This window comes from Aplidium turbinatum, chromosome 1 (assembly GCF_918807975.1).
Source record: "Aplidium turbinatum chromosome 1, kaAplTurb1.1, whole genome shotgun sequence".
Lineage (NCBI taxonomy): Eukaryota > Metazoa > Chordata > Ascidiacea > Aplousobranchia > Polyclinidae > Aplidium > Aplidium turbinatum.
In genome coordinates, this window is record NC_137472.1 from 35,821,284 (window position 1) to 35,849,106 (window position 27,823).

The following is a 27,823-nucleotide window of genomic DNA, read 5'->3' on the forward strand; positions in this document are numbered from 1 at the left end:
TTGCCAGTTTAGAAAAAAATTATCCATAATCGTATCCTTGAATCAACGAATTTGGTAAAGCAGTCTAACCTTTTTTATCGGATATTTGACACAAATAACTTGCTAACGATCAGTATGACAGAGTTAACAGAAAGCAGTCAACAGAAGCTAGGTAAGTCTTCAAAACACTGTCTAAATTCAACGTAAACTACAGTAGGCTACGTAACCTACTTGTAAACATAGAATACGTGCATTGAACGAAAAAGAGTGTGTTTGTAGCGTTAAGGTCGTATAGCTATCTTGTTCGCCCCTAGCTCAGTCCGCCCATAACCCAGTTGGTTGGCGCGTGACTTTGTCAACGAAGAAGGTTAAGATCAAGCGGCGCTGGTTCGAGTCTCGGGTGTGTGCTTGAGCGACGCGTCATAAGGAATGCTCTCCATTCAGCGGCACCTAATGGATGGAATGATTCCTCGAGAACAACACTTCAACAATCGAAAACTTCACTCTATCAATCTCGGTAACCGGCCCTGCGTTAAAAGCCTCTTCAAGTACAAGTATGCGAAACTACCAGAAATAACCTATCAGTCCAAGGATAAAGATTCAATAACCAACCTATACACAGACCTTGACAACGTGCGAACTGAAGGCCGATGTAATTTCGATTTTGAACTCTAAGCAAAATTTACTTTATGTCCTTTTGAAATGATAGTTTTGAGAATCTAAACGGCCAAAATGTGATCACTCACTGCACCTCAAATCACTGTAAAACTCCTAATTTTACGTTAAAAAATGACAGATTTTTCCCACTTACCAGTGTTGCCAGACGCTTTTTGGATTTCCAGCACAACTGCCAAAATTTAGCCTGTTATGTTTAAATGGTAACAATAGCACAAACGTAACTCAAAATTACACAAACTAACCTATTGCTGTATCCAGGGCCGTGTGAGCACTATCTTAGCCTCTTTCCGAAACCCACTAGTGGACCCCTATGTCTTGTAATGGCTCTTAAAAATATGACAAGAAAGCGTTAAGTTATGGTCGCAAACTTCTTCAATGTAGAGAAAAAATTCACATTCATCATTCCTATGCCGACAATGCAGTAGCGCATCTCAGAAAAAAACTGGGAAAAGACCAGAGTTTTAACAAAGCAAATCTATAAGAAAAATGGACAATGCAAAACTTATTGTCCAAAGAAGTAAAGGTGGATAGAGCTGTGTGGGGGTAGCCCCCCCTCAGAAATTTTTGACAAATATTAATTATTTGACAAATAATATTGTTTGGGTCAGTTTTTAGCCATTTTTGGCGCAATAATGTGATTTTTATCAAGATCCACACTTTGTATGCAACCACCCAGACAGCAAATCAGTCGTTTTTAACGTTGATTCAACGTCTGCAGACGTTGAACCAATGTAAAAATTGCTAATTTTCTGTTTGGGCATAGGACGTTTTATATGTAACCAAATGCATAAAATTAAAATTAGGTTTGGTAGAAGGTTTGGTTCCAAAATTTAGATAGCATTGCATTTACAAAAAATTCTATCACGACCACAGATTGAAGAGTTCCATTAATTTATTTCTTGAAAATTTGTGTAGTCTGGTAGGCTATATGGTTGGTCTATCAGCAGACTAAAACTTCGAAAATCCATCTGAGGTATTCTGACCTTCGCTTTACCAATAGTATTTTCACCGTTCATTTTACTTTATAGTCTATCTCCATTAACTTAACACCAAAACATCAATTTAATTCTTAATTAACTAGCCTATTTGAGTGAGCAGTGTTTACTTCGGAATGTTACTTTACTTTAGTAGTTATTTTGTGGGACACAGAAGACGTTTTACTCCCTTAATCCACTTTCTGAAACTATGCATGCTCATTGCCCAACATCGGTGATAAGGTGAATAAAATGTAGTTAAGCCAGCGAAGCAAGCGAGAAATTTTCGCAAAGATGGAAAAAAATTCCATCTTAAATGTTACCGTAGATGTGAAATTACAAATCAAAAAACGATGCACGAACTAAATATGCGTGGACCTCTAGACGGAGGTGGGCCCCATGCCGGGGGCTAGGAAGCAGTGAATACGGCCTTACATGTAGGGTTGGGATCCCGGAAAATCCCGATCCCGGAATCCCGGGATTTTAAACCATTTTTCTGATCCCGATCCCGGGATTAATTTTATTAAAATCTGGAGATTTCCAGAAAACATCTACAAAAACTGACGTAGCGCCATATTGCTTGACGCTCATATTATGTTGGTTTTAAAGTAGCTTTACTAGCTTTTTGCAAAGAAGAAATTAAAATTTAGCTCAAAATGGAAAATTTTGAAGATGTAAGTTCAAAGAGAAAATCCGAGGTGTGGCAAAACTGTTTGGATTGTAAATCTGCAGAAAAAGCAAAATGTAACTTCTGTCAAGCCGTTTTGAAAACTTCAGCGTTTAGTACAAAGAGACTAGGCCTAATAACTAAATTTGGAAATTAGCAAGGACGAAGAAAAGCTTTAGGTTTCGAATCGACGAGCGTCGGCATGCCGAACTGGTTCACCTTTCTGGGTACCTCATGAAACCTTCCTACATTGATCAACCGCAAGATCAGCTTGGTCATAAAATAAAACGTCAGAAACTCACTGCCCAAGCCACGAACGTTCTTCAAAGATTGTTCCCAAGCCCTACTGTTGAATTGGACTGAGGCTCTACTAAACAGCATGAAGATGCCATTACAGAGAATAGTATAGCCATGACACTGAAATAACTTTAGCTCAAGAGCTGCATGCTTTCGTAGCAGAAGATGAAAGCGAAGAAGCACAAAACTTTGATGTCGGCGCTCGCATAATGCAAAAAGATATGCTGCTATATGAAGCAAGCAAAAAAAGCCAGAAAACCTGAACAATTTAGGCCTATATGAGGCATTGAAAAGTACTAAGCCAGGCTGAACGTGAATTTTCAGCTCTTGGATATTTTGTCAGCAAAATCAGAAATCGTCTTAAAACGATGATACTCTTGATGCTCTCATGTTTTTGCGTCAGTATTACAATAAATAAATAGCTATCGTTTGTGTACTTTGCATGTGTATTTTCCTATTATTAAAGAGTAAAAATCCTGGAAAATCTCAATCCCGGGATTTTAAATTTGATCCCGAAATCCCAACCCTACTTACATGATTAAAGCTATTGCTTATCAAGCTTTAGCAGCAGCTTTTTATTTTAAAAAGTCATTAAACATTATACAGACTAAAATGAGTGGGCCCCTCCACCCGGGGGCTCGGAGAGTAGTCAACACGCCCTGATTTTGTCTACGTGTTCTTTGAAAGCAGCACTAAATTATACTTGATGGTTGTTAAGGTTACACTTCTGAAATTTGTTTTGACAGAAACAACAAATCCTGAATGCTCTAATTCAACTGAAAACGAAACTGTGTTGTCATCCTATCCAAGTTCGTCACAAAAGGGAAAGCGAAGATCGAGAACAACATTTGATCCCATGCAAATCAGGGAGCTCGAAAAAGTTTTCAACGCCACACATTATCCTGACATTGGAGCAAGAGATAAATTAGCTGCAAAAATAAACCTTCCAGAGGCTCGGATACAGGTGATTATTATAATAATAATAATAATTTATTTGCATCAGACAAAGCTGTCCATATCCAAAACAAAACAACAAAATAATACACAAACTGCAAATGCACAAAATCTCAATAAATAGGCTAGGCCTATCTACTGTTACAAGTTTACAGACAATGGTACGGTAGCGTTACAAGTTAGAAGAACTGAAAGTTGAGAACGATAAAAACAATCAGATGACATGGCAGCCATCAAAACTAGATAATAGCATACATAGAATTATTATAATGAAGACGGTAATTTGATATACGATGGCAATCAGACCTCATCAGGGAGGCAACAATAGAGTTAGACGATACTTCGCATCTTCCAACAAAAGAAAAAACATATTTACGAAGTAATGCATCAAATGTTATGATGTTACACAAGACATGATGTTCACGTACGCTATAGTGTTTAGGCAAATTGTGTATAATTCTAAATGCATTATTGAAGGCAACACGCAGACGATTAATGTCACGTTGATGATAATTTTCCCACAGATGACATGCATACATTGGAGTACAATAAGAACGGAATAGAACATTTTTAATATCACTGGAGCACTTGTAAAATTTTGATTTTAATTTGTTGGCAGAACAGTAGATTGATCGCACTTGTCGATTTATATCCTTGTCGTCACACATTGCCGTGTCAAGAAAAACACCCAAATATTTGACACTGTCTACGAATTTGATCTCACTTCCATTGAGCCATACAATTGGATTCAAATTTAACTTTAAGTGTTTGGTTTGGAAGTACATAGCAAATGACTTTTTGCAGTTAAAAATGACATCGTTAGAAAGCGCATAATCTTCACACACATTCAAGATACTCTGCAGACCATGAACACTTGGAGAAATACAACAAATATCATCAGCAAACATGAGATGATTAACAAGTGTATTACCTATGTAACAGCCTGCCTTGGTTTTGCTTAACACAGGCGATAGATCATCCATATACACGGCAAATAAGTAAGGACTGAGAACACCACCCTGTTTGACACCATTGCTGACAGAAAAAAACTGTGAGTAATGACAACCCCAGCGTATGTACATCCGCTGATGGGTAGGCTATACCAATAAACTATTAGACGAACAAGGCACATCGGCACTCCTCGTTGAATTAGTTTCTTGAATAGGAGGTTGTGGTTTACCCTATCAAATGCTTTCGAAGCATCTAAGAATACAGAAAAAACAGGACTTCCACGTTTTCTGTAGTAAGACACAGCTTGCTTAAAGGGGTATTAAAGGAAAAACCTGACTTGACGATTTTCCACGTTCTTTGTGTTTAACATGCTACCATAAAACGATTTTCAATAAAATTTTGCCCCATTGCGGTCTGACCACCATTGTGCGCGTGCTTTTGTCAGAGCTTTCAAAACGAGATTGGCCTGAGCAACGAAGCGTGCGACTGTAAAGAACGTCATAAAGTCTACGTCATAAAGTCTAGCAATCAACCGATCACGCAATAATTGTTACTGCAGGCGATTTGACTGTAGGCTATGTATGTATTTACATCAAAACAGCACATTTTAACATCAAAACAGCAGACAGTTTGCTCAAAACATGAGATTGGTAACGTGGCTTTTGTTATTGCTGGACTTTATGACGTATTCTTGAGCTGTGTTTGCACGTTTTGGTCATTTTGAAAAAAATGAAAATAAATGAAACACTGGACTTTGGGCCTTGCCAGCGCCATTGAAAACAAATTTTTTTGGGTAATTGTTTTTGAAATGTATTCTTGAATGTTCAGTTTACTCATTTTAATGCTTAATTCCGGTTTGAAATTTTCCTTTAGTATGCCTTTAAGTACAAAAATGTACATATCTGTGCTATGCTTAGGTTTAAAGCCAAATTGATTATCGTTTGTTGTGAGATAGTCATTAATAAAAAAAAGTACAACATGTTCAAATAGTTTAGAAATGACAGTAGCAAGAGCAATAGGTCTGTAGTTTGCGATGTCTCTAACGTCACCAGATTTGTTTTTAACAATGGGAACTAATTCAGTTTTAAGACAAGTATTTGGCACATACCCATGAACAAGGCACATATTAAAAAATGATGAAAGATATACACTGATACTGGAATCTGCATAAGCAATGTGCTCAGAAGATATTTTATCACAACCAACAGAGCAATTTAATGGCAATTTATGAAGCAAAGAAGAGCAGAGGTCAGAAATTGATTAGTATTGTGATAGCCATGTATATCATTTAAGTGAGATGAAACAAATTCTTCATTGACAACTTTTTTACCAGTCGAGTTTAGCAATTGATTAAAGTATAATGAAACATTTTTTTTATTTTGTAACAGATGAAGCATAGGACAAACTAACTAAAAATAACTAACTAAATAACTTACATCGGAAAAAGGTCATATTATCAGATAAAAAACAATTTCTATGTTTAAATATCTCCGAATGGTTTATAACAAACACAAATTACTTTTTATAACTTATTGCTTTAATATCGGACAATGTTAAAGCAGCGTAAAAAAAGAAGAACTTTAGTACGCTTGTTAGTAACTGTATACTTTAGGGCATGATATGGTAAAGGGCCTAATAACTCAGAGTTCAAGTGATTTGGGTTCTCGACTTTATGGACGGATACGGCAAGAACAAGCAGTGCTGGTTCAACTCTAGATGTGTTCGCTTGAGCAACGCATTTCAGGACAGCTCTCCATTCAGCGGCACCTATTGGGTGGAATAATTTACAGACAACAATATTCTAAAAGCAAACGAAATTGTTGCTTTGTCAATCTCGGTGACCGGACCTGCGCAGTTCAAAGCGTCTACAAGCATACAAAATCGTTAAGACTAGGCTTGCAAAGAAGCTTTCTCAGTCCGAGAATAAAGACTTCCACAATCTCAACCAAACTGATCAATCACCACATATAGGTTAGTCCGCCCCGATAGCTCAGTTGGTTAGCGCATGACTTCTGAAATGAAGACGCTTCAAGATCAAGCGGCGCTGGTTCGAGTCTCGGGGTGTGCGCTTGAGCAACGTATGTTAAGGACTGCTCTTCATTCAACGGCATCTAATGGATGGAATAATTCCGCGGCAATAAGACTTCAACAATCGGAAACTTCACTCTGTCAATCTCGGTAACCGGGCCTGCGTCAGTGATTCAAAGCCTCTACAAGTATGCGAAACTGCCAGGATTAAGCTCTTCAAAAAGTTTTCCCAGTAGGCCTACGAGGATAAAGATTCAATCAATCACATTACGATAGGGCCTACAATAAAATTTTAAAACTTAGCCGAACAGTTTACTTAAGTTCTTGGGTAAATTACTTGCACTACGATAAGCTTTTTCTCAAAATTTAATTAAGCGGAGCCTATTGTAGTACAAAATTGGTAGTCGATTACCCTACTTGTCAACGATCCGGTGTTTTTTGTAGATTTGGTTCCAAAACAGACGAGCAAAATGGCGAAAGTCTGAAAAGCTAAGTAAATTTGGTGGATTGCAACATTTAACCGATGTGGATGTTGTTCCAGCGCCAAAGCCAGATATCGTAACAAAGGTAACCCACGTTATTTTTTTTTAAGTATTGGCTTAGTTCGGCTTAAGCAGCCTAACTTAGTTTAAGAGTTGGCTAAAACTTCGCCTTATTCTAGCTCTAAATTACTCTGCAAAATATTTGACACTTAAAATTTGTAAAAACTAATGTCACTCTGGTCGACCTAAGTCAATATTTACGTTCTTTTAGATTTAAAGATGAGGCACGAAGCAGCTAAATCCGTTTTAGGTTGTTTCTGATAGAACACAAGGATCGACTTGCCTTCGCTGAGCAGCCCAACATCGAGAGCTCTCACTCTCGCATGTAAGGCAACGTCGACCAACGGGTGTGAGGACAAGAGACCCTCCCCCGCAAGGAAACTAAAACATAGGCTATCACATAAAATTTGAAATCATAGGCCCTCAATCCCTGTAAAAGTAGGGATGTTTGATGAAACTGCAGCACTGAAATCATAAGGAAGAAGTGTGAAGTTTCCGCTTGTTGTCTGTGTATTCACCTATTCACTATGCACGGTAGGCTCCAAAAACATATTTCCCTGACATAAGAGTAAGCTATAGAATAGGTTGACGTCGACGACAAACATTAGAGCTTAAGTATGAAAAAACATGGAATCACAAACAACACACTTTAAGAAGATCACACTGCAGTGTTCCTTTTTTCAATCCACATTTGGTAAAAAAAAGAGCCCTGAGCGGCAAAGCAATTTTCAATCACGTTTGGTACGTTTTATCACGTTTGCAATTACTTATTCTTTGTCGCTATTTTACTGATTCATGTTACAGAACAACTCGGCGGGAGGATTTCGCGGAAGAGCGACCAGGGATGAAGAGTCTTCCGGCGGCAGCGACTTATCTCCTACCTATCCTTCCAGCGATGGAAACCCCATGTCATTCTACTCCAACTATCCTCTTCTACAATTTGCAGCGCTGGTATCAGCCAGAATCTCTCCAGCAACCCTTCCATACGCAGCGCTAAAACTATCTGGCCTACAGCCATCATCTTTTCCACTGATGAACATACCAAGTGATATACAAGCTACGTCGCCTTCAATCGGTTCTAGTTCACCGACGCCGAGCGAAAAATATACTTTAAAAAACTGCCCACCAACTGAAAACGGTTCTTCCTTATTGGCTTCTTTAGCCTTGCATAACAATTCGCACCGATGAGACGGACAAAACAACATTTCCAGTTGGATGTTTGTTAGAGAAATGAAATGATTAATTTCTTGTTCTGAAACAAAGTGCTAGCAATCCGCTTGCAACTGGAACATACCGGTAGTAATGCGCTTTCGTATTGCCGATTTTATATTCTATATACATAGTTATCGCATATGAAAGTGTCTGACGTGATTCCAAAATGAGAAGATTTATGTGTAAACATCGCTGGTTTATTCACATAAAATCAAAAGATTACCGCAAAACTGTGGTTCCAACACTGAGGTCAAAACAATACAGATGACGGAGTAAATTATCTTAAGATGGTCGAATTACTGTAGTAAGCAAAAGGGCCAAGAACCCCTTGCTGAGAAGTGACTGTCAACGACAGTTCTAACGAGAGCAATGTGTCTACAGGCAGTTTCAAGCGTATCCACAGATCAAGTAAAAAATAAAAGCGCACAGGCAAGACTAGGTTTAACTCTCAAACGAGGAAAGAAGCAAAACATGACTTCATTTTATAAAAAAGCTAGTTTGGAGGGAATTTAATATCGAACCAGTGACTTCGCTTCGGATCCAGTGCTGCCCGACGACAGGACAAAGCTGGGATGGACATTCAGAAGTGTCATAGGAGAGATAAACCACTAACCGGGTTTCAGCTTGAGCTACCTAGAAAAGTGAATTTAGTTACTTTACATCAAAATTTAATAACATTATGCTGGAAAAGGTTTAGAAAGGTGAATTTATACAAAGCTCTGAATCGGCAAGCGTGGTTTCGACACCCAGTCGGGTCATAGCATAAACTTTCTGAAAATGATCCTGAATCATATTCTTAATCCTGCCTGGCGTTCAGCAAAGGAATGGATTCAAGGTGCCAATGTACCAGGCTGTGGCTCTATATCGCTGTCAGCTTTGTCAAGCGGTGTGAGCGACATCTATCTGCGACAAAGGGCTACATGAAAACACATGATTATCATTAAACGGTTTTACCTTTTAGCGCATATTATAAACGTTGCTTTCACTCAACTGGCACAGCTCCCCTTTGAAATTAATGTCAATCGCTATATCGAGATCTCGCTGTAAAAAAACAAAGGTTGAGGAAAGTATAAAATAGAAACATAGAGTATTATTGTCAAGTTATAAATTTAACGTTTGTGTAAAGAAAAAAAAAACAACCATATAAATTAGGCTACGAGCTTTTAACAGCAGAACTTTGTGCAACACTGTATGCATCAGGCGTCATGGTTACTAGTGCAAATAGAGCAGTGATTCTCAAACTGTGTGCCGCGGCACACTAGTGTGCCGCCACAGATTCTCAAGTGTGCCGCAAATCTTTTTGAAATTTTGGAAAAGAACTGTATAAATATTTAAAATAAGCCATTCAGACAAGCATGCGACTTAAAAGCGCTTTAACTTTTTCAATAGATGATAAATAAGCACATGTGACGATAAAACCAATTATGGCATTGCCGATACAGCAGGGTAATTGCCACGTCACTATTGGGCTGCTATGTTAGCTATTGCTATTGCTAACATTACTTCCCACCATTTCGAAGCAATGAATCAACCAATCTTTCTGCATAAGGACAGCTCATTGATTTACGAAACGACCCATTTTTTCAAACGCTGTTTCCACAAAAAAACTTGGATGCGTTTTGGCTGTCTGCTTCCAAATTCTATTTCATGATCCGTGCAAAAGCAATCAAAATTATATTACCATTTGCATCTTCATGGCTATGTGAACATGGCTTTTCTGTTTTGACTGAAATTAAAAGCTGTAAACGAGAGAGACTGTTTGGAATTGACGATGAAATTCGGGTACGGGTATATGTTTGTCAACATTGCAACCTCGTTTCAGTCGAAGCTTATATTGGTATAAACAAGCACATCCATCGCATTGACACGTGAAATTTTTTTTTTAAAGCAACTTTTCTTCTTTTGTAAGTGTGCCGCGTGCGTTTTATATTTTTTCTAATGTGCCACAAGCTGAAAAAGTTTGAGAACCACTGAAATAGAGAGTTGATTTAGCAGTAACGCCACGAAAAGAACAAATACAATGCAATACACCACCTTAGTGCCAGGTGTCAGCTCAAACTTTATATTTTAACCAAATGAAGTTTCGTAATGGAAAGTAAGAAGTTGACACGAGTCGCAGTGATCCCTACGCCACGACAAGGCTTGCTTAGTGGGGTGTTTTATATTTTCACCATTTTCGATTTTCAAAAGGCCTGGGGGGTCTGATGTGGTGGAATTTTGGGTAAAAACATGTGAAAACTGGGACATTTGGAACTTCAAGAGTCGTGCTTCCACGTCTTCATGACGTCATAACGCGTCGACGAGTTTTTACCTAAACCCCACATCAGATAGCAGGTTTTTTGAAAATCGTGAAAATACGCAACACCCTACCGCTTATTCTTTTAAATCCTTGTCTAGCTATATTTTAAGCTATTTACAATTTATCGTGGTTTCTAGATAACGCTCAACTTTTACTTTAGATGTACGAAAACAAACGAGAATTTTTTAACAAACCTTGTTTTTTTCATTAGGCTTTACAGAAAATGTACCAAAAATCTCTTCACCACGTTTGGCTGTGATGTAATCTTTGAGATAAAAGACAGTTTGCTTCCAATGAGTGTATGGAGAGTCTGGGGCTGCAAGGCAAAATATTGCTACTATTCAAAAATAGTGCTATAAACATTAAAAAATACGGGTAGATAGAGCTTTGCTTAATTCGTTGATAGCACAAATCCAGCACATGTTCACACAAGCCACAGATCCATCTTGATGCGTAATATATTTAGGTATTTCGAAGCTGAACAACACAAACGAGTTTTTTTCTTTTTCAAATGCTTGATCCGGTTTTCTGCATAATTTGTTTTCTTGAACTCACTTTGTATAAGGTTTGACAAGGGCTTCAGAACAGTACATGTACAGCCGAAAACGTTCGCAATGTTTATTTTCCTTTATAATATGCTAAAAGACGTGTTTTTGCTTAGTTTCGTTTGTACATGGTTTAAAAAAGGCAATCTTTTCACAAAAATCGGGATTCCGTTTACATAGCTCATTCGATACAGCATAAAAGTCTATAAAAAAGCCGCATGATTAAGCAACGGAGTTTTAACCTTGGCATATACAGTTAAGCAGTGAATTTAAGTCTTCAAAAACAGCTTTAATTAAAGGCACGTAAAAAATGGACTAGATTGCACTTGCAGTAACACTTCGGCAGCATAAGCAACAGTTACAGGCAGACACAGCATACCGCCGATCTGCGTCGAAGGTCCAAAACCTCATACAAACAAGTAACTCCTTGTCAAAAATCAGCATCAAACAAAACGCTTCTAAGTATGAGAACACATCTTCTTTGAATCTAACCAATAGTGGGGTCTGACTTACATGTCGAAAACCCAGTCCGCTTGTGGCATTTTGTGAACTCAACGCTGAAGAAAGACACGATCGCTTGCATATAGTCGTTCCGTGACGCCACCAAGTGGTAGGGTTCTGTGAAGTCCAAGTCTCCTTCTTGAATCGTGTACAGATCAACTTGCTGGATAAAAACAAACCAACAACTAAAGTTACAGTTTATGACTTCCACTCAGCGTGTCGTTAGGCAGGAGTAAGTCTAAAAATTAACAGTAAATTTCATTGATTTGCAGGTTGCAAAAATAGAAAATACGAGATCTCAACATCTTTTTTTAGTTAATCCTGTTAATCATAGGAGGGGTGGGGGGGAGTGGAACAGTTATATTGTGTTATGGTTAGTGATGAACCGGAGGCAACATGGTACGATATTTGAACAGCCCATTCAAATGTAAGGGTTTGTTGGGTTGATAAATTTATTAAAAACTGACATTCTGGAACAATTGCGTACTTCGTATGAAATCCTGAGCAACAAAAGATCCAGGCAGTTAGTCCTACAAGATTCCTGCTATCATTTTGGTTTCAATTGTGCCAAATACATTGTCAACTTTGGAATGAACTTTCAAAACCAAGATAAACAATGAAACTACACAGTTTGGAATAGAGACACGCTTTTACTTTACCAATAGAAAAAAAATAACGTCTTACCTTCACCATGCACGCGTTTGTCATCACTTGTTTAGGCTCGACAACATCAACTAATGGTTCAGATATAGCAACCTACAAATTTATAACATATTAAGTCAAAAAATCACTACTTAACCTTTCTACCAGCCTGTTAGTGACACTTTTTTGGAAATATAGAACAAAGCAAAAATTTAAAAGGAAATTAGAAAAGGGATGTAAAAATAACACTTTAGTTTTGTTGGCTGGCTAGTTACCGTAGCTAACAAGAGACCTCAAAAGTGACCAAAACCAATACAGCATTCCTAAAATTAGGTTGCCACGTATGCAACTATCAAAGCTTACATCACGTATGCAGCTCATGTCAAATCCGTACACATTATCCCACCAGTTGATCTTATCATCTTTGTACTGTCGGTCTTCAATGGCTGTGACATACAGGGTGGCCATGTCTGGAAATATGAGTCCATCAGACGCCTGAAAAGTAAACCTTTGTTTATTTCACCACAACCCCTGATCAGAAGGTGGACGATTTTACACATACCGGTACAGTAGAGGTATATAAGTTTTACACCTACGCTTGAAGTTATTCTAGCATTGATGTTAAATCAACAACTTTACTATACAGTGTACAACTGCACATCAATTTAGTGAGACTCTACACTACAGTCTACAATACATGGCCGGGACGCAACTTTACAAAAGGTGCCATGAAACAATCCCCTATGCTAAAACTGGACCAATGAGAACGGTGTTGATTACTGAAGCATGACATGTTGTTTGCAACTGAAATCAACGAAGCGTGATGTCGTTTTCATAGATTGTGTCTGCTGTTCATTGCAACTTGGGAGGCTGTTTTACAAATTTTAGCTTGCTTGAGTTGTTAAAATAAATTATAAAAAATTGTAAGTACGGTGATCGACTGATCGTTTTTTTTTTTATGGTAAGTAAGTCCTGGAAGAATTGTATTTTCCGTTGGGCGTATTACTGAAGCAAGTTTATGATGAACAAACAGTTCAAAAACTGATCTATTACAAATTAAAATCAATAACTAGGTAGGGTACTACGGGTCTGCTACTATTCGGTGAGTCCGATTCGGTGAGAGCCTTTTTCGGTGAGAGCCCTACTCGGTGATTTTTTTGAATTTTTTTTTGAAAATTATCGGGTACCGTAGCCTAATTATCATTGCCGCTTTTACATCGTTTTAACGTCGCTAAACGTTGAAATAAGACCCTAACCATTAACCCCCAACCCTAACCCCCAAACCCTTAACCCCCAAACCCTTAACCCCCAACCCTTAACCCCCAACCCTTAACCCCCAAACCCTTAACCCCCAAACCCTTAACCCCCAAACCCTTAACTCCCAAACCCTTAACCCCCGAACCCTTAACCCCCAAACCCTTAACCCCCAAACCTTTAACCCCCAAACCCTTAACCCCAAACCCTTAACCCCAAACCCTTAACCCCCAAACCCTTAACCCCCAAACCCTTAACCCCCAAACCTTTAACCCCCAAACATCTATCCCCTAACCCCTACAACGGCAATGATAATTAGGCTACGGTACCCAATAATTAAAAAACAATCACTGAATAGGGCTCTCACCGAATAGGGAACTCACCGAATCGGACTCACCGAATCGGGCTCACCGAATCGGGCTCACCGAATCGGGCTCACCGAATCGGGCCATTCCGAGTACTACACTAGTAGGCTATAGTTAAATTCGTGTTATTGTAAGTTGTTTATAAAAATTGGTCACTTCCAAATAGTAGTTTGCTAACAACATCAAGTCAGTTGCTGATACATGCTTCTTGTTTACAAGGGAAGCCGTGTACCAGGTACCTGTAGCCGAATGTGTAGTCAAACTTTGTTGACTTGTATTATTATACTACTTTGATTTAAAAAAAAAAAACTGTCTTGAAGGTTTAAACTACATCTGATATCGTCTGACATTTTTTTCAGTTGGAAAGTGAGCGAGCACATCTGTACAAGTGCACTGTAGTAACCTTTTGCGATAATCATCATGCTCTACTGATCAGCGCCGCTCTGATTGGCCAATTTCAAACTTAAGAGATGTTTTTATAGTACCTTTTGTAAAGTTGCAGCTGGGACCACATGCCGTGTATTTGACTTACCAACCACTTGTCTCTTGCATACAACACAGTGTTCAGCATAGATTCGTAAAACAAGCAGTATCCCATCCACTCACTCAAAATAATGTCAACTTTTTCCACTGGTAGTTGCACTTCTTCAACCTTACCCTTGATTAGGGTTACAACTGTACAACCAACAAATAATCAGTTGGAGGAAGAATGTGATATATTATATAACTACCGGTAACTGAAAGGGAATAAGATGCGGTTAAACAACGTGAGGCATTTGAATTGTGAATTTATAATATAGAATAATCTTTAAAATTTCATGAAAGAATAAAATCTCATATATAAAGATGTTGTATATTACATACTATGTAGAATAAGTACACTAACATGAAAATTTTACAAACAATTAAAACAAAAAAATTAAAATATTTTGGCTACATGATTCACAATGATTTTATTTAAAAACAACTATACATTGGAAGGAAAAATGAATGGATAACGAAATACGGGCAGACCACCATGAACTCGGACTAATGATGTCCATTAAACACTGGTCAGGACTTGATTACAAAAATCGCACAAGAGAGAAACTTGGCGCATACATGCTTCCAACCCTCAACAAAAGCAAGGAACTTAATGATGATGATGATGAAGATTAATGAGGGGGCCATGGGTCTCTGAGGCAGCGAAATATGTCTGGTAGGGTGATTCATAAATTGAAATTTTTTTAATTCAATGGGACACCCTCTTGTATCGTGTCAATATCTGAAAAATAATTCTGTCAAATTTTTAGGGCAATCGAAAGCATTTTTAAGGTTGCTATCGACTTTGAAAGCTGCACATAATACACAAATGGGTCATTCCATGTCAACTCAACAGGGTGTGCAAGCTCGACCCTCTTAGATTTTCTTGAAATTTACACTAAAGTTTCATATTGATGTATAATGAACACAAAAAAAATTTCAGCTCATTATCTCAAGACGTTTAGAAATTACAGCCCTTCAAAGTCACCAAGGTCCCTCAAAATGCGTTCGCATGTAAATTTTCCTCCATGTTTGGGTCTGAATTATTTTTTCTGGTATTGACACGATACAAGAGGGTGCCCAATTGAATTAAAAAAATTTCAATTTATGAATCACCCTAAATTGTCTGGCCCTTTAGTCTTTGTTATTATTTTAAAAAGAAATAACAACTTTGACAGAAAATTGCCAGTTTTTGCGCTGTTTTGGCAAATGTACAAACAACCTTAGTTTAAATTGTAATAAGCAAATTAAGCAAACATGACGAATCGGATCGTGCTTTTGGCAATTTTGGTGCGTCAGTAGAACACTGAGGCACGAGTTGTCTGGAATGTTTGTTACAAGTTTTGGCAATATGTAGTCGAACACTCTAGCAAGAGTTATGACTGTGGCCACAAGCCGCCACATACTTTTTGATGCTTCACAAAAATTGTTTGTTAAGCTATCGACTGGGAACAAAGAAACAGCAAAATAAACAATCCTGGTTCAACTTTCAAGACATGCGTTTGGGGAGCAAGTCTTTTAGGCGCAGACAGTTAGGCGCCGGTCGAATAGGTGCACACACTGTGGCGTCTGGATATTTAGGTGCGGAGCACTGTGGCGCCCGTTCATTTAGGTGCTATTCCTAGTAAAATCTGCAGATTGTATCAGCTTGGCAGGTAGGGCAATGCTTTTCACACAGAATATTGTATTGAACAGAAAAATATGTTATGGCTTCTGTGCGTGAAGCTGCTTTAACCGGCAATGCTTTTCACACAAAATGTTATATTGAACACAAAAATATATTGTATTTTAATGCGCGTGTTCGGCATTTATTTGTTGTTAGTCCAGGTTTGCGTCGGCGAAAGCTTTATCAATAAATTATTTAAGTTTCCGAACATGACTTTCACTTTTAGTGAGTCAAATAATAACTACACTAAACAGGAAACAACAGTAAAAAATATAACGTAGCCTATCATTATTCAAGCGGGTGGTAGGCTTGAGTGAAGAGTAACTTAGTTTTCCGTCAAAAACCCGACCAGGTTTAATAACGAGCAAGGTCGCACCTTTATGCTTGCAACTTGTAGCCAGGGTTCATATGTCCTAAAAAAATGTATTCATGTAGCAGAGCATTGTCTCATACACACTTGCCACACAACCAATCCATCCCGAGTAGAAGTAATTGCGAAAGATAACAGATTAAGTAAGGTTCCATCTGGATACAACCTTTGTTCAGGATGAATAGCAAATGTCCCGTGGAGATGTGCTAATATCAAGAGTAGCAGAGCGTTGTTCACACCTCATTCCCACAAGCGCATTAACAAAACAACATATTTTTTTGTTCAATACATAACATTTTGTGTGGAAAGCATTGCCCTACCTACCAAGCTGATACAATCTGCAGACTTTACTAGGAATAGCACCTAAATGAACGGGTGTCACAGTGCTCCGCGGGTCTGCTACTATTCGGTGAGTCCGATTCGGTGAGTCCGATTCAGTGAGTTCCTAACCTCTAACCCCTAACCCATAGCCCTAAAACGGCAATGATAATTAGGCTACGACATAGGCGCCAACTTTTGTTTTTGCACGGGGTGGCGGATAGCACAATATGGCAACCTAAAAACTTTCAAACTGCATGTTTTTGTTTGATTTTTACTAAGCGTGTTTCGTAGATGCAATTGTCTTTTCACACCTGATTTGTAGCTCGATAATTTACAAAGCAACTTTAAAACAAACCACTGGAGGTATGACGTGAATTTTATTGTTACGTTGCTGCTCTGACACTTAAGATTTGGCAAAAGTATTTTTGCGAACAGCAGCTCTGTCAATCCAACTGTTAATCAACTGGTCAAGTTGTAACCGTAAAGCTTCAGCTTGATAAACATTTAAAGCTAGAACGTGGTTCAATCGCTGTTGCGTCATGGTAGATCGCAAGTAGGTTTTTATGCGCCTGAGTGCACTAAACGATCGCGCCGCCTCGCAGGTGGTGGAAGGCAACGTAATATTTTCACAAAAAATTAAGTAATATTAAGTATGTTTTCACAATGCAGACCACGTTTGGAAGCATTAATGAAATTGTTTCATTGCTTGCGAATAGATCAAGCAGATCATAAAATCGTAGCTTGTGACAAAAACAATAATTTTCTTTGCAATACTGCATTGGTTCATCTCTTGCTTTACGTTGACTTGAAGCGAAAACCAATGATCAAAAAAAGATTTAAACGTCCGTTCATTATTTGCAGTAAGTAATGTAACTTAAATGGGGTGGCCACGCCACCCCGTAAGTCGGCGCCAGTGGGCTACGGTACCCGATAATTTAAAAAAAAAATTGAAAAAACACCGAATAGGGAGCGGACTCACCAAATCGGACTCACCGAAACGAGCCATTCCGGTGCTCCGCACCTAAATATCCAGACGCCACAGTGTGCGCGCCTATTTGACCGGCGCCTAACTGTCTGCGCCTAAAGGACGTGGACCCTGCGTTTGAGCAATGTAGAAGTAGGCAAAATAAAAGTGGGCAACAACACTTGAAAAATAAGGGAAAACAATGGTTCAACACTCTAAGTTCTGGGAGCAAGTCTTTTAGGCGCAGACAGTTAGCTAGGCGTTGGTCAAATAGGCGCGCACACTGTGGCGCCCGTTCATTTAGGTGCTATTCCTAGTAAAGTCTGCAGATTGTATCAGCTTGGCAGGTAGGGCAATGCTTTTCACACAAAATGTGATATTGAACAGAAAAATATGTTGTTTTGTTAATGGGCGTGTTGGGCATTGATTTGTTGTTAGTCCAGGTTTGTGTTGGCGAAAGCTTTATCAACAAATTATTCAAGTTTCCAAACATGACTGAGTTCACTTTTATTTATATAAGTTAAATAATAACTAAACTAAACATTATGTTTCTCGGCAGCCGATTTGTAGCAAGAATTGACAGCGATAGACACGTGTTTCGCCCATGAGGCTGGGCTCATCAGTATCGCACCGTATTCTGCCACAAACTTATTCGACCACCGCTTTACCAGTCAGTTTAACTCTTATCTTTGTGGAAACAAAGAAAGAGCCAACAAAACCAGCAGGCGCCAGGGCAGAGGACATTGTGAAGAAAGGGGCGTTCTTCCCGGCTATCAGCACAAGGCTGAGCACTCACTAGTACAGCGAGCAGCTGCGATTCGCCAACCATAACGTTTTCTGTTAAAACCCCGACTAGGTTTTGCCGGGTCTGCTACTATTCGGCAAGTCCGATTCGTCGAGTCTAATTCGGCTAGTCCAACTCGGCTAGTCCGATTCGGCAAGTGCCCTATTCGGCGAGAGCTCTTTTCGGCAAGTTTCCTATTCGGCGATTTTTTGAATTTTTTTTTTAAATTATTGGTTACCGTAGCATAATTACACTGGTCAACACAACTTTTCTTGCATGAAGTTTTTCAATGGATGTAGGGTAAGTTTGGGTTGCTAAGACCGAATCTGACCTCAGATTTATCCTATCACGTCAGGTTTGTGAGATATGATAACAGCATATTGTTACTTTTGTCAAAAGTGGAAGATTTGACATTGCGTTTATTGCACATACACATTGTGCTATATCCAGAAATCCAGCCCATGTAGTACATAACTAGCTGAAATACACCCACCAACTATAATTTTGATACCAATTTGTTTTCTAAGCAACATTATTAACCATGCAGTAGTAAAAAGCTAAAAGGGAGGCTAAAAGTATAACTAACACCCACCCCCGTCAATGTTTTGCATGAAAGTGATGAAACCGCAAAAATTTAAACAGGCCTATGGCAATGCTTGTTCAGTAACCTTATTTAAGCTGTTTTGGCATGTCTAACACTAACCTTTCGTTATAGAACTGCATATCGAGGGCTAAATAACAGAACGAGCTAAGTCCATTTTTGCATTTTTTGTGGTTAGATACTGGAAAGTGTTTCTCAAGCCCCGTATTTTTACTGACAGAAAGAGCTAAGTTCTAGCCTGAACAGGTTTCTCAGAACTGACTGCTCATTTTAAATTACTAAAAACTGTAGTACCGTATTACGATTCCAGTGCAATTACTTGAGCGTTGTCACTTGTAAAGAATAACGCAAGTACCCCAAAAATGATCGTTTAGCTGTTGCGAGATAACGTTAATCAGTGAGAGTTGAATATCCCCATACAGCAAAATTCATTTCTCATTTAAAATTTAAAATTAAAATTTTAAAATGCCATTTTCTCAAAACTACTTTTGGGTGACTTGGCTCGTTCTGTTATTTAACCCTCGAATTATGTTGGTGGTAAACGCAACGTCAAATCTTCCACTTTTGACCAAACTAACAATTTGTTGTTTTCATATCTCACAAACCTGACGTGATAGGATAAATCTGAGGTCAGATTCGGATTCAGCACCCCAAAGTTACCCTAAATCAGTTCTCAAAGCCCATGCAAGAAAAAAAAAATTTTTTGTTGACTAGTGTTATCATTATCGCTTTTACATCGTTTTAACGTCGCTAAACGTTGAAATAAGACCCTAACCCCTAACTCAAACCCCAAATCGCTAACCCTTACCCCTAAAACGGCAATGATAATTAGGCTACGGTACACAATAATTTTAAAAAAAATTCAAAAAATCGCCAAAAAGGGCACTCGCCAAATCAGACTAGCCGAATTGGACTCGCCAAATCGGATTCCCTGAAACAGGCCATTCCGGTTTTGCCAAAGCTGAGCTGATACAATCTGCAGACTTTACTAGGAATAGCAGCTAAATAAACGGGCGCCACAGTGCTCCGCACCTAAATATCCTGACGCCACAGTGTGTGCGCCTATTTGACTGACACCTAATTGTCTGCGCCCTGGGTTTTTTTTTCGGTCATTTATTGGTCATTGACCAATTTTTTAGCAAAATGTCCGAAAAAAATATAGTCAATTTGGTCAAAATGTCCGAAAAAATATATAGTCAATTCAGTCAAAATGTCAGAAAAAATATTTACGCGCGCAAATCGATTTCAGTGAGTGCAAAGAAGCTTCTTGCGCCACTCTACGATTTCTGTCAATCGGAAATACAAGACGTAGACTTAGTGTTTGAACGTTGATCCAATGTCTTATTATATGTGATAACGCAAATACAGAAGTAACATTTCCCAAACGTGACTGACGGATGCTTTTAAGTGTGTTGCCTTGGAAAGGTCAAACCATTTGGTAGAGATTGATCGGTCCGTTCTATCAATCGGGACATTTTCTCCGCATGTTGCATAATTATCAATTTTTGAGCTGGTGGCCAACCCTTTCGAAATGTTATTGACCAGACCTTGATAAACAACGAAGTATCCGTTTGTACGTTGATCCAATGTCTCATTGCTTGTGATAAACGCAAACATGAAAGTAACACACTCAATGACTCAAAGACTTCAACTTTCTAGAAATGCCACTGTGTTTTCAAATCTTTCCTTCGAGTCGTGGAAAAGATTGATCTGTCAGTCAGGAAATTATCCCAGCATGTTGCATAATGTTCAATTCAATTCAATTTATTTTTCTTTGTCAGAATGCAAAAGAAATGATATTGTGAAAAAGAAATACAGTAACAAAACCAACAAAAGGAAAAGGTGGCAAAACCTTAATGGTTTAAGACGTGCATGAAAGGATCTAATATTGTGGCATATGCATCGATAAATATAGTTAAGCACGGCCACCAAACCTGATACTTTAAAATAAGTTGATGAATCAGTTAAGAATCAGTCGCCTCCTCATTCCTGGAACAACTGGAGCGCCAATTCTTAAAGCAATGAGAACACGACTGAACCCAACAACATCACAAAAACAAACTAATATAGCCTACACAGTTACACACACATATTAAAATTACGTAACGGACTAGCAAAACAAGGACTATTTACAGATTTTATTTTTGAGCTGGTGATAACCTCTGTGAAATGTTTGACTCCACATCGAACAAGAAATCGCTTGCGTTGTTCAACTGCAGATAAACTTATGCGTTTGAGGTTAAATGCTGCATCATGCAAAACATTCAATTATGACACGGCATACGCGCACTGGCACAGTAACGCGAAGCGAGCACGCTACAACGTGAGTGGTGAAATTGTTGAGTTAAATCACTTTGTAATTGCGAACCATTAGAGCGTAACGTGTTTTTTTTTTATTTGATCATTCCTGTTTTTATTCCTTTCCGTTTTTGTTTTGCGTTATTTTTGAACGTGTGTTAGTGTGCAATAAAAGATGTCTGCGGCCGGGTGTTGCAAGGTTGAGTTTCGCTGATGAACGTTGAAGAAACGTTTGTCTGTTCTAACTTTTCTCAGATAAAACACGACAACGTTTCTCAGCGAAACTTAATGTTAATTGTAGCTAGTCAGGAAGTGCAAATTTTGGTTTGTATCAGCTACTTGAAAGGAAATGTTTTCATCATAAAAAAATGACCGAATTTTTTCAAGTCATTTCGGACACGAAAAAAAAAAGTCTCAGCGAAAAAAAAAAACCAGTCTGCGCCTAAAAGACGTAGACCCTTAAGTTTACAGGTCTGCTACTATTCGGTGAGTCCGATTCGGTGAGTCTGATTCGGTGAGTTCCTAACTTCTAACCCCTAACCTTAACCCCTAACCCTAAAACGGCAATGATAATTAGGCTACGGTACCCGATAATTTAAAAAAAAAATTTAACAAATCCCCCGTTAAGGGATCGGACTCACCGAATCGGACTCACCGAAACGGGCCATTCCGTAAGTTTACGCTTAAACAACACACTTCAAGAACAGAAGTTTAAACAGTTGTAAGGAGCTTAGATGGAGTTTGTGACTTCATTCCACAGATAGAACGCGAAACTGTTTATTGTTTAAGCTATTTATCAGGATTGTGTGAAACAAAAATTGCCAACAATATTCAGAAAAGTAACAAAAGTGTTGTGCACTTTTAATTTTCTCTAGGCTATTTAATTGTTTTGTGGTTTTACTGTTTCTTGATAGACCGACAAATTTAATCTTGAACAAACGGCATTCAGCCATTCACTGCATTGTATTTAACTACGATAAGTCCTATATTAGCAATTAGCATGAGTCTTCCGGGGCGTTCAGTCAACGTTATGCAATTCTAGCTGAACTAAACAATGCACAAAACATAGCAGGACAATCATAATCGACTGACATCGTTCAGGCTAAAAATTGGTTACTTTGAAAAATCGCTTTCAAAATTAATGGTAAATTCTCCCCCCTGAAATGAGCTAACTTCAGTAAAAAAATCGACCCCAATGGTTTCACACGATATATATTTCGTCACTTTCTCTCTTGCACTTTAGGTCTCCTGTTGAGATGCTGGAACCATAGGCGCCAACTTTTATTTTTGCACGGGGTGGCGGATAGCACAATATGGCAACCTAAAAACTTTCAAACTGCATATTTTTGTTTGATTTTTACTAAGCGTGTTTCGTAGATGCAATTGTCTTTTCACACCTGATTTGTAGCTCGATAATTTACAAAGCAACTTTAAAACAAAGCACAGGAGGTATGTCGTGAATTTTATAGTTACGTTGCTGCTCTGACACTTAACATTTGGCAAAAGTATTTTTGCAAACAGCAGCTCTGTCAATCCAACTGTTAATCAACTGGTCAAGTTGTAACCGTGAAGCTTCAGCTTGATAAACATTTAAAATTAGGACGTGGTTCAATCGCTGTTGCGTCATGGTACATCGCAAGTAGGTTTTTATGCGCCTGAGTGCACTTAAACGATCGCTCCGGCTCGCAGGTGGTGGAAGGCAACGATAAGTATATTTTCACAATGCAGACCACGTTTGGAAGCATTAATCAAATTGTTTCATTGCTTGCAAATAGATCAAGCAGTTGCGACATAGTTGCAAATCGGACAGAATGCTGTATCTTTGCATCTAACGAATTCTAGCCACGGGAATTCGCTCTCCAACGATTTTTGATAGCTTCTCCCTTCAGTTCTTCCACCTCCCTGATCGTGCTAACGCCTTTTGGCAGTGGCACACTTTCGTTTCGTTCAGGCGTTTGGTCAATTTTATGCTGGCTGAAATCCTGACTAGACGCAACAAAAAATGACTCAATGGAGGGCTGCAATTTTGAACGCTTTTTCGGTGGCATCTTTAAGCTGAATAAAACTGGAATGTCGGCGAAAACTTTTACTGGACGACTTTTCGTAATTTTTTTCTATGATGTACGGTAACAAGCAACTCCTATGACAGACCAATAAAATCCCGCCTCAGACTTTTCATAATTTTTTCTATGATGTAACAAGCAACTCCCATGTCAGACCAATAAATTCCCGCCTCACAGTTTGTCACGCATTGACACGCAACATTACTGCATGAAGTAGATGACAGGACATTCCAATTGAAATCGGAAAATAATTCAAAATGCAAAATCTTGAGTAATTGAAAAAGGTTGCTTTTATTATTGGGAATTGGCAGGGGGTGTAGCTTTCCTCGAATAGATTCATGTAAACGTGTGAATTTGCAGAATGTTAAAACTGCTACTTTACTAAGTGCACTTTTCAAATAAAACTTAAAAAGTTTCGAAAATTGCATTTTTTTAAAGAAATTTGAAAATAGATATTCATTTAGGGGGTGGAGCTATCAATCATCGAGATAATTTTATTTCCAAGTGTTTTATAGCTGGCATAATTTATAGCGATATTATGGGCAGTTTAAAATTTTTCAAAAAAGATTTTTGAGGGAGGCAATAGAAAGATCGTATTTTATTGATTAATAAATCCCATTGTAAACCAACAAATGTAACAATGACTTATGACAAGTAACAAATAAAACGATCGCAACAACAACAAGGAAAAAACTCGTAGCCACATGTTGCGTAATCTTCACGTAGCTTGCTTGATGTTACGCCACCCCGTTTAGGTTACATTACTTACTGCAAATAAATGTAATAGTAGCTTGCTTGATGTTACGCGAGTATCATGCTTGTGACAAAAACAATCATTTTCTTCGCAATACCGTATTGGTTCACCTCTTGCTTTACGTTGACTTGAAGCGAAAACCAATGATCAAAAAAAGATTTAAACGTCCGTTCAAATTACATTTATTTGCAGTAAGTAATGTAACCTAAACGGGGTGGCTGCCACAGCGGTGGCGGGGTAGCGTGGCCACCCCGTAAGTCGGCGCCAGTGGCTGGAACATTGTAACAATAACTCTCTTTTTGCCAATCTGTTCTATATTATATATATACTATCTTTATAAAGAATAAAAAAAGAAATACACACAATCATACCATCATCAAGATGATTTGCTTCAACAATTTTCTTGGCATAATCGACAATGCTTGAACATTCAATGCCAATCACTTTTGCAGCACCAGCTTTGGCTGCAAACATTGACAGCACACCTGTACCACAACCAACATCAAGCACAACTTTTCCTCGAAAAAGATGCTTATTGTGATAGATTGAATTTCGATATGTCAAAGTACGGACTTCATCTTTTAACATTTCCTGCAAATAAGATCATCATATATGACAATACTATGTTGCATTAAAGTATATCAAACAAGGTGATTACTGAATACCATTGAATTACCAATCATATTTGCTTTACAGTTGTGCCATCAGTATGGAAACCTCATTTCAATATTTCTTGTTCTTATGATACAATTACTCTAGCTAGCAATTACACGTTCTGCAATTACACAACTGAATAACAGACTCAGTAAGTTTTCTGATCCATGACTTTATGATAAGGTTCAAATAACTTTAACCTGCATGACGCATCCATGTGCTACTGAACAGAGAAAACTGCATGAGTCTATTTTTACTGACACAAGAGTATGTAACTGCCCCGCTGTGTTGTTTGTGAAGTATCAAGATTATTTGTGGAATGCCAAACTTACAGACTTAAAGTATGCTGGTAGCTTGTTTTATGACTTATCAAAATTTTATTTCAAACATGTGCTCCCATAGATGCAAGATATAAAAAAATTAAAAATTGACACCCATTTGATTCTGCTTTAGTAAGAGGAGTTTAAAATTTAATTTTAGCTTACTACACTGGCATTGTAAGCAATATCTCTGAACAGTGCAATCTCAACAACAGACACAAAAAATAATAAAGTTGTGCATCATTTGAGTTTAAGTCATCCACCATGGAACGGTGGAAAATGTACTATACCCTTTGACTTGAAACCATTAGATGTCAGTTTTAACAACAATTTCAAATCTTAATAACTTCAGCAGAATAAATAAATGTCAGTCACACCTCATGGATGCCAAAATGAGCATAGGAATCAAAATAATAATCTTTTGATGTCATTTCATTAGGAGGAATTTTTCCAATTACTTCTTCTCCTTCCAAACTGGTTCCACTCACATCACGTGTGTTCTCTCCTTTGGATATCTGACATATGTATAAATTTTGGAAAGCCTGTTAGTGTGAACAGGTTAAAGTATAAAATTTTGATGTGTTGTACTAATATTTATTAGAAAACTGTACTACTTTATGATAAGTCAAGAGTTGACACTTCATAATACTGTAGAATTGAGTGAAATATAGCAGTGTTTTTCATAATAGAAATACACTGCAATATATTAAATTTAACATTATAAAAACTAGACATAGTAGGCTACATCATATATCTAACATAATTTCAACTTAAATCCTGCTGAATATTTCATAATCTGCTGCATAAAATTGTAAACCAATTACATAATCTGGATTCAATGTTTGAAATAGCCCTATCTACTGTATTATAAACCAAAACATTTTAATCTTAAACTTGAAAAAACAAACACTGCATCAATGATAATATATTTTGACTTAGTGTCAATTTTACAAAAAAAAAAGTTTGCTGTGTGATCAATCATCAATAGCCTAATATGTTAAATTGTTAATCTTGTGATTTAAAATAAACTGCAAAAACTTTGCCTTCAGGCAAGGGAGCCAGAGATGATAAAAGCAATGTATTGTTGATATTCTCTGACATAATAAATTTAAAAATCAAGTACCGCTAACTAAATTAAATGACTAGTTAATAGTTAAATAACGGGTCCACGTCTTTTAGGCGCAGACAGTTAGGCGCCGGTCACATAGGCGGGCACACTGTGGCGTCTGGATATTTAGGTACAAAGCACTGTGGCGCCCGTTCATTTAGGTGCTATTCCTAGTAAAGTCTGCAGATTGTATCAGTTTGGCAGGTGGGTCTGCTACTATTCGGTGAGTCCGATTCGGTGAGTCTGATTCGGTGAGTTCCTAACCTCTAACCCTAACTCCTAACCCCTAACCCTAAAACGGCAATAATAATTAGGCTACGGTACACAATAATTTAAAAAAAAAATTGAAAAAATCCCCTGTTAAGGGATCAGACTCACCGAATCGGACTCACCGAAACGGGCCATTCCGTTGGCAGGTAGGGTAATGTTTTCACACAAAGTGTTACATCGAACAGAAAAATATGTTGTTTTGTTAATGCGCGTGTGGAGATGAGGTGCGAGACAACGCTCTACTACTCTTGATATTAGCACATCTCAACAGGACATTTGCTATGCATCCTGAACACAGGTTGCAACCAGATGGAACCTTACTTAATCTGTTATCTTTCGCAATTACTTCTAGTCGAGATGGATTGATCGTGTGGCGAGTTCGTATGAGACAACGCTCTACTACATGAATACATTTCTATAGGGCATATGAACCCTAACTACAACTTGCAAGCATAATGGTGCGACTTTGCTTGTTATTAAACCTGGTCGGGGTTTTGACGGAAAACTAAGTTACTCTTCACTCAAGCCTACCACCTGCTTGAATATAAGCTAAGCTACGATATATTTTTTACTGATGTTTAGTGTAGTTATTATTTGACTCACTAAAAGTGAAAGTCATGTTCGGAAACTTGAATAATTTATTGACAAAGCTTTCGCCGGATGCAAACCTGGACTAACAAAAAATAAATGCCAAACACGCGCATTAAAATACAATATATTCTTGTGTTCAATATAACATTTTGTGTAAAAAGCATTGCCGGTTAAAGCAGCTTCACGCACAGAAGCCATAACATATTTTTCTGTTCAATACAATATTCTGTGTGAAAAGCATTGCCCTACCTGCCAAGCTGATACAATCTGCAGACTTTACTAGGAATAGCACCTAAATGGACAAGCGCCACAGTGCTCCGCACCTAAATATCCAGACGCCACAGTGTGCGCATCTATTTGACCAGCGCCTAACTGTCTGCGCCTAAAAGACTTGCTCCCTAAATAACCTACTTTGGTTTTAATCAATTTACACAGTAAAATTTATAGGCAATCAATCAACTAATGTACAAGCTTTTCTAAATTACCTTCACTGCAGGCTCAGCTGGCTGTGTTGGGATTGTTGTATCTGCCATAACTACTTCCATAATTTTTTACAAAAACGTTTAAAACAACACAATCGACACAGGAAAAACAAATTCTTGATTTTTGATATACAACTAGGATATCAATTAATCTATGCAATGATTTG

General features: G+C 38.1%; 2 protein-coding genes across 2 annotated transcripts; one reads left to right on the top strand and one right to left on the bottom strand.

Annotated features, from left to right (window-relative positions):
* Positions 1–17: 17 nt before the first annotated feature.
* LOC145769050 (paired box protein 6 homolog) lies at positions 18–8,513 on the top strand. The gene is made up of 4 exons (XM_082580649.1): positions 18–151; positions 3,342–3,559; positions 6,973–7,095; positions 7,875–8,513. Exons 1-4 carry the CDS (start codon positions 115–117, stop codon positions 8,256–8,258), a joined length of 762 nt encoding a protein of 253 aa, XP_082436775.1. The 5' UTR covers positions 18–114; the 3' UTR covers positions 8,259–8,513.
* LOC145769044 (protein arginine N-methyltransferase 1-like) lies at positions 8,459–27,823 on the bottom strand. Its single transcript, XM_082580643.1, has 10 exons — positions 27,660–27,823; positions 25,583–25,720; positions 24,603–24,822; positions 14,421–14,563; positions 12,633–12,764; positions 12,312–12,383; positions 11,640–11,790; positions 10,776–10,897; positions 9,237–9,323; positions 8,459–8,915 (listed from the first exon to the last, which is right to left on the bottom strand). Exons 1-9 carry the CDS (start codon positions 27,717–27,719, stop codon positions 9,240–9,242), a joined length of 1,122 nt encoding a protein of 373 aa, XP_082436769.1. The 5' UTR covers positions 27,720–27,823; the 3' UTR covers positions 8,459–8,915; positions 9,237–9,239.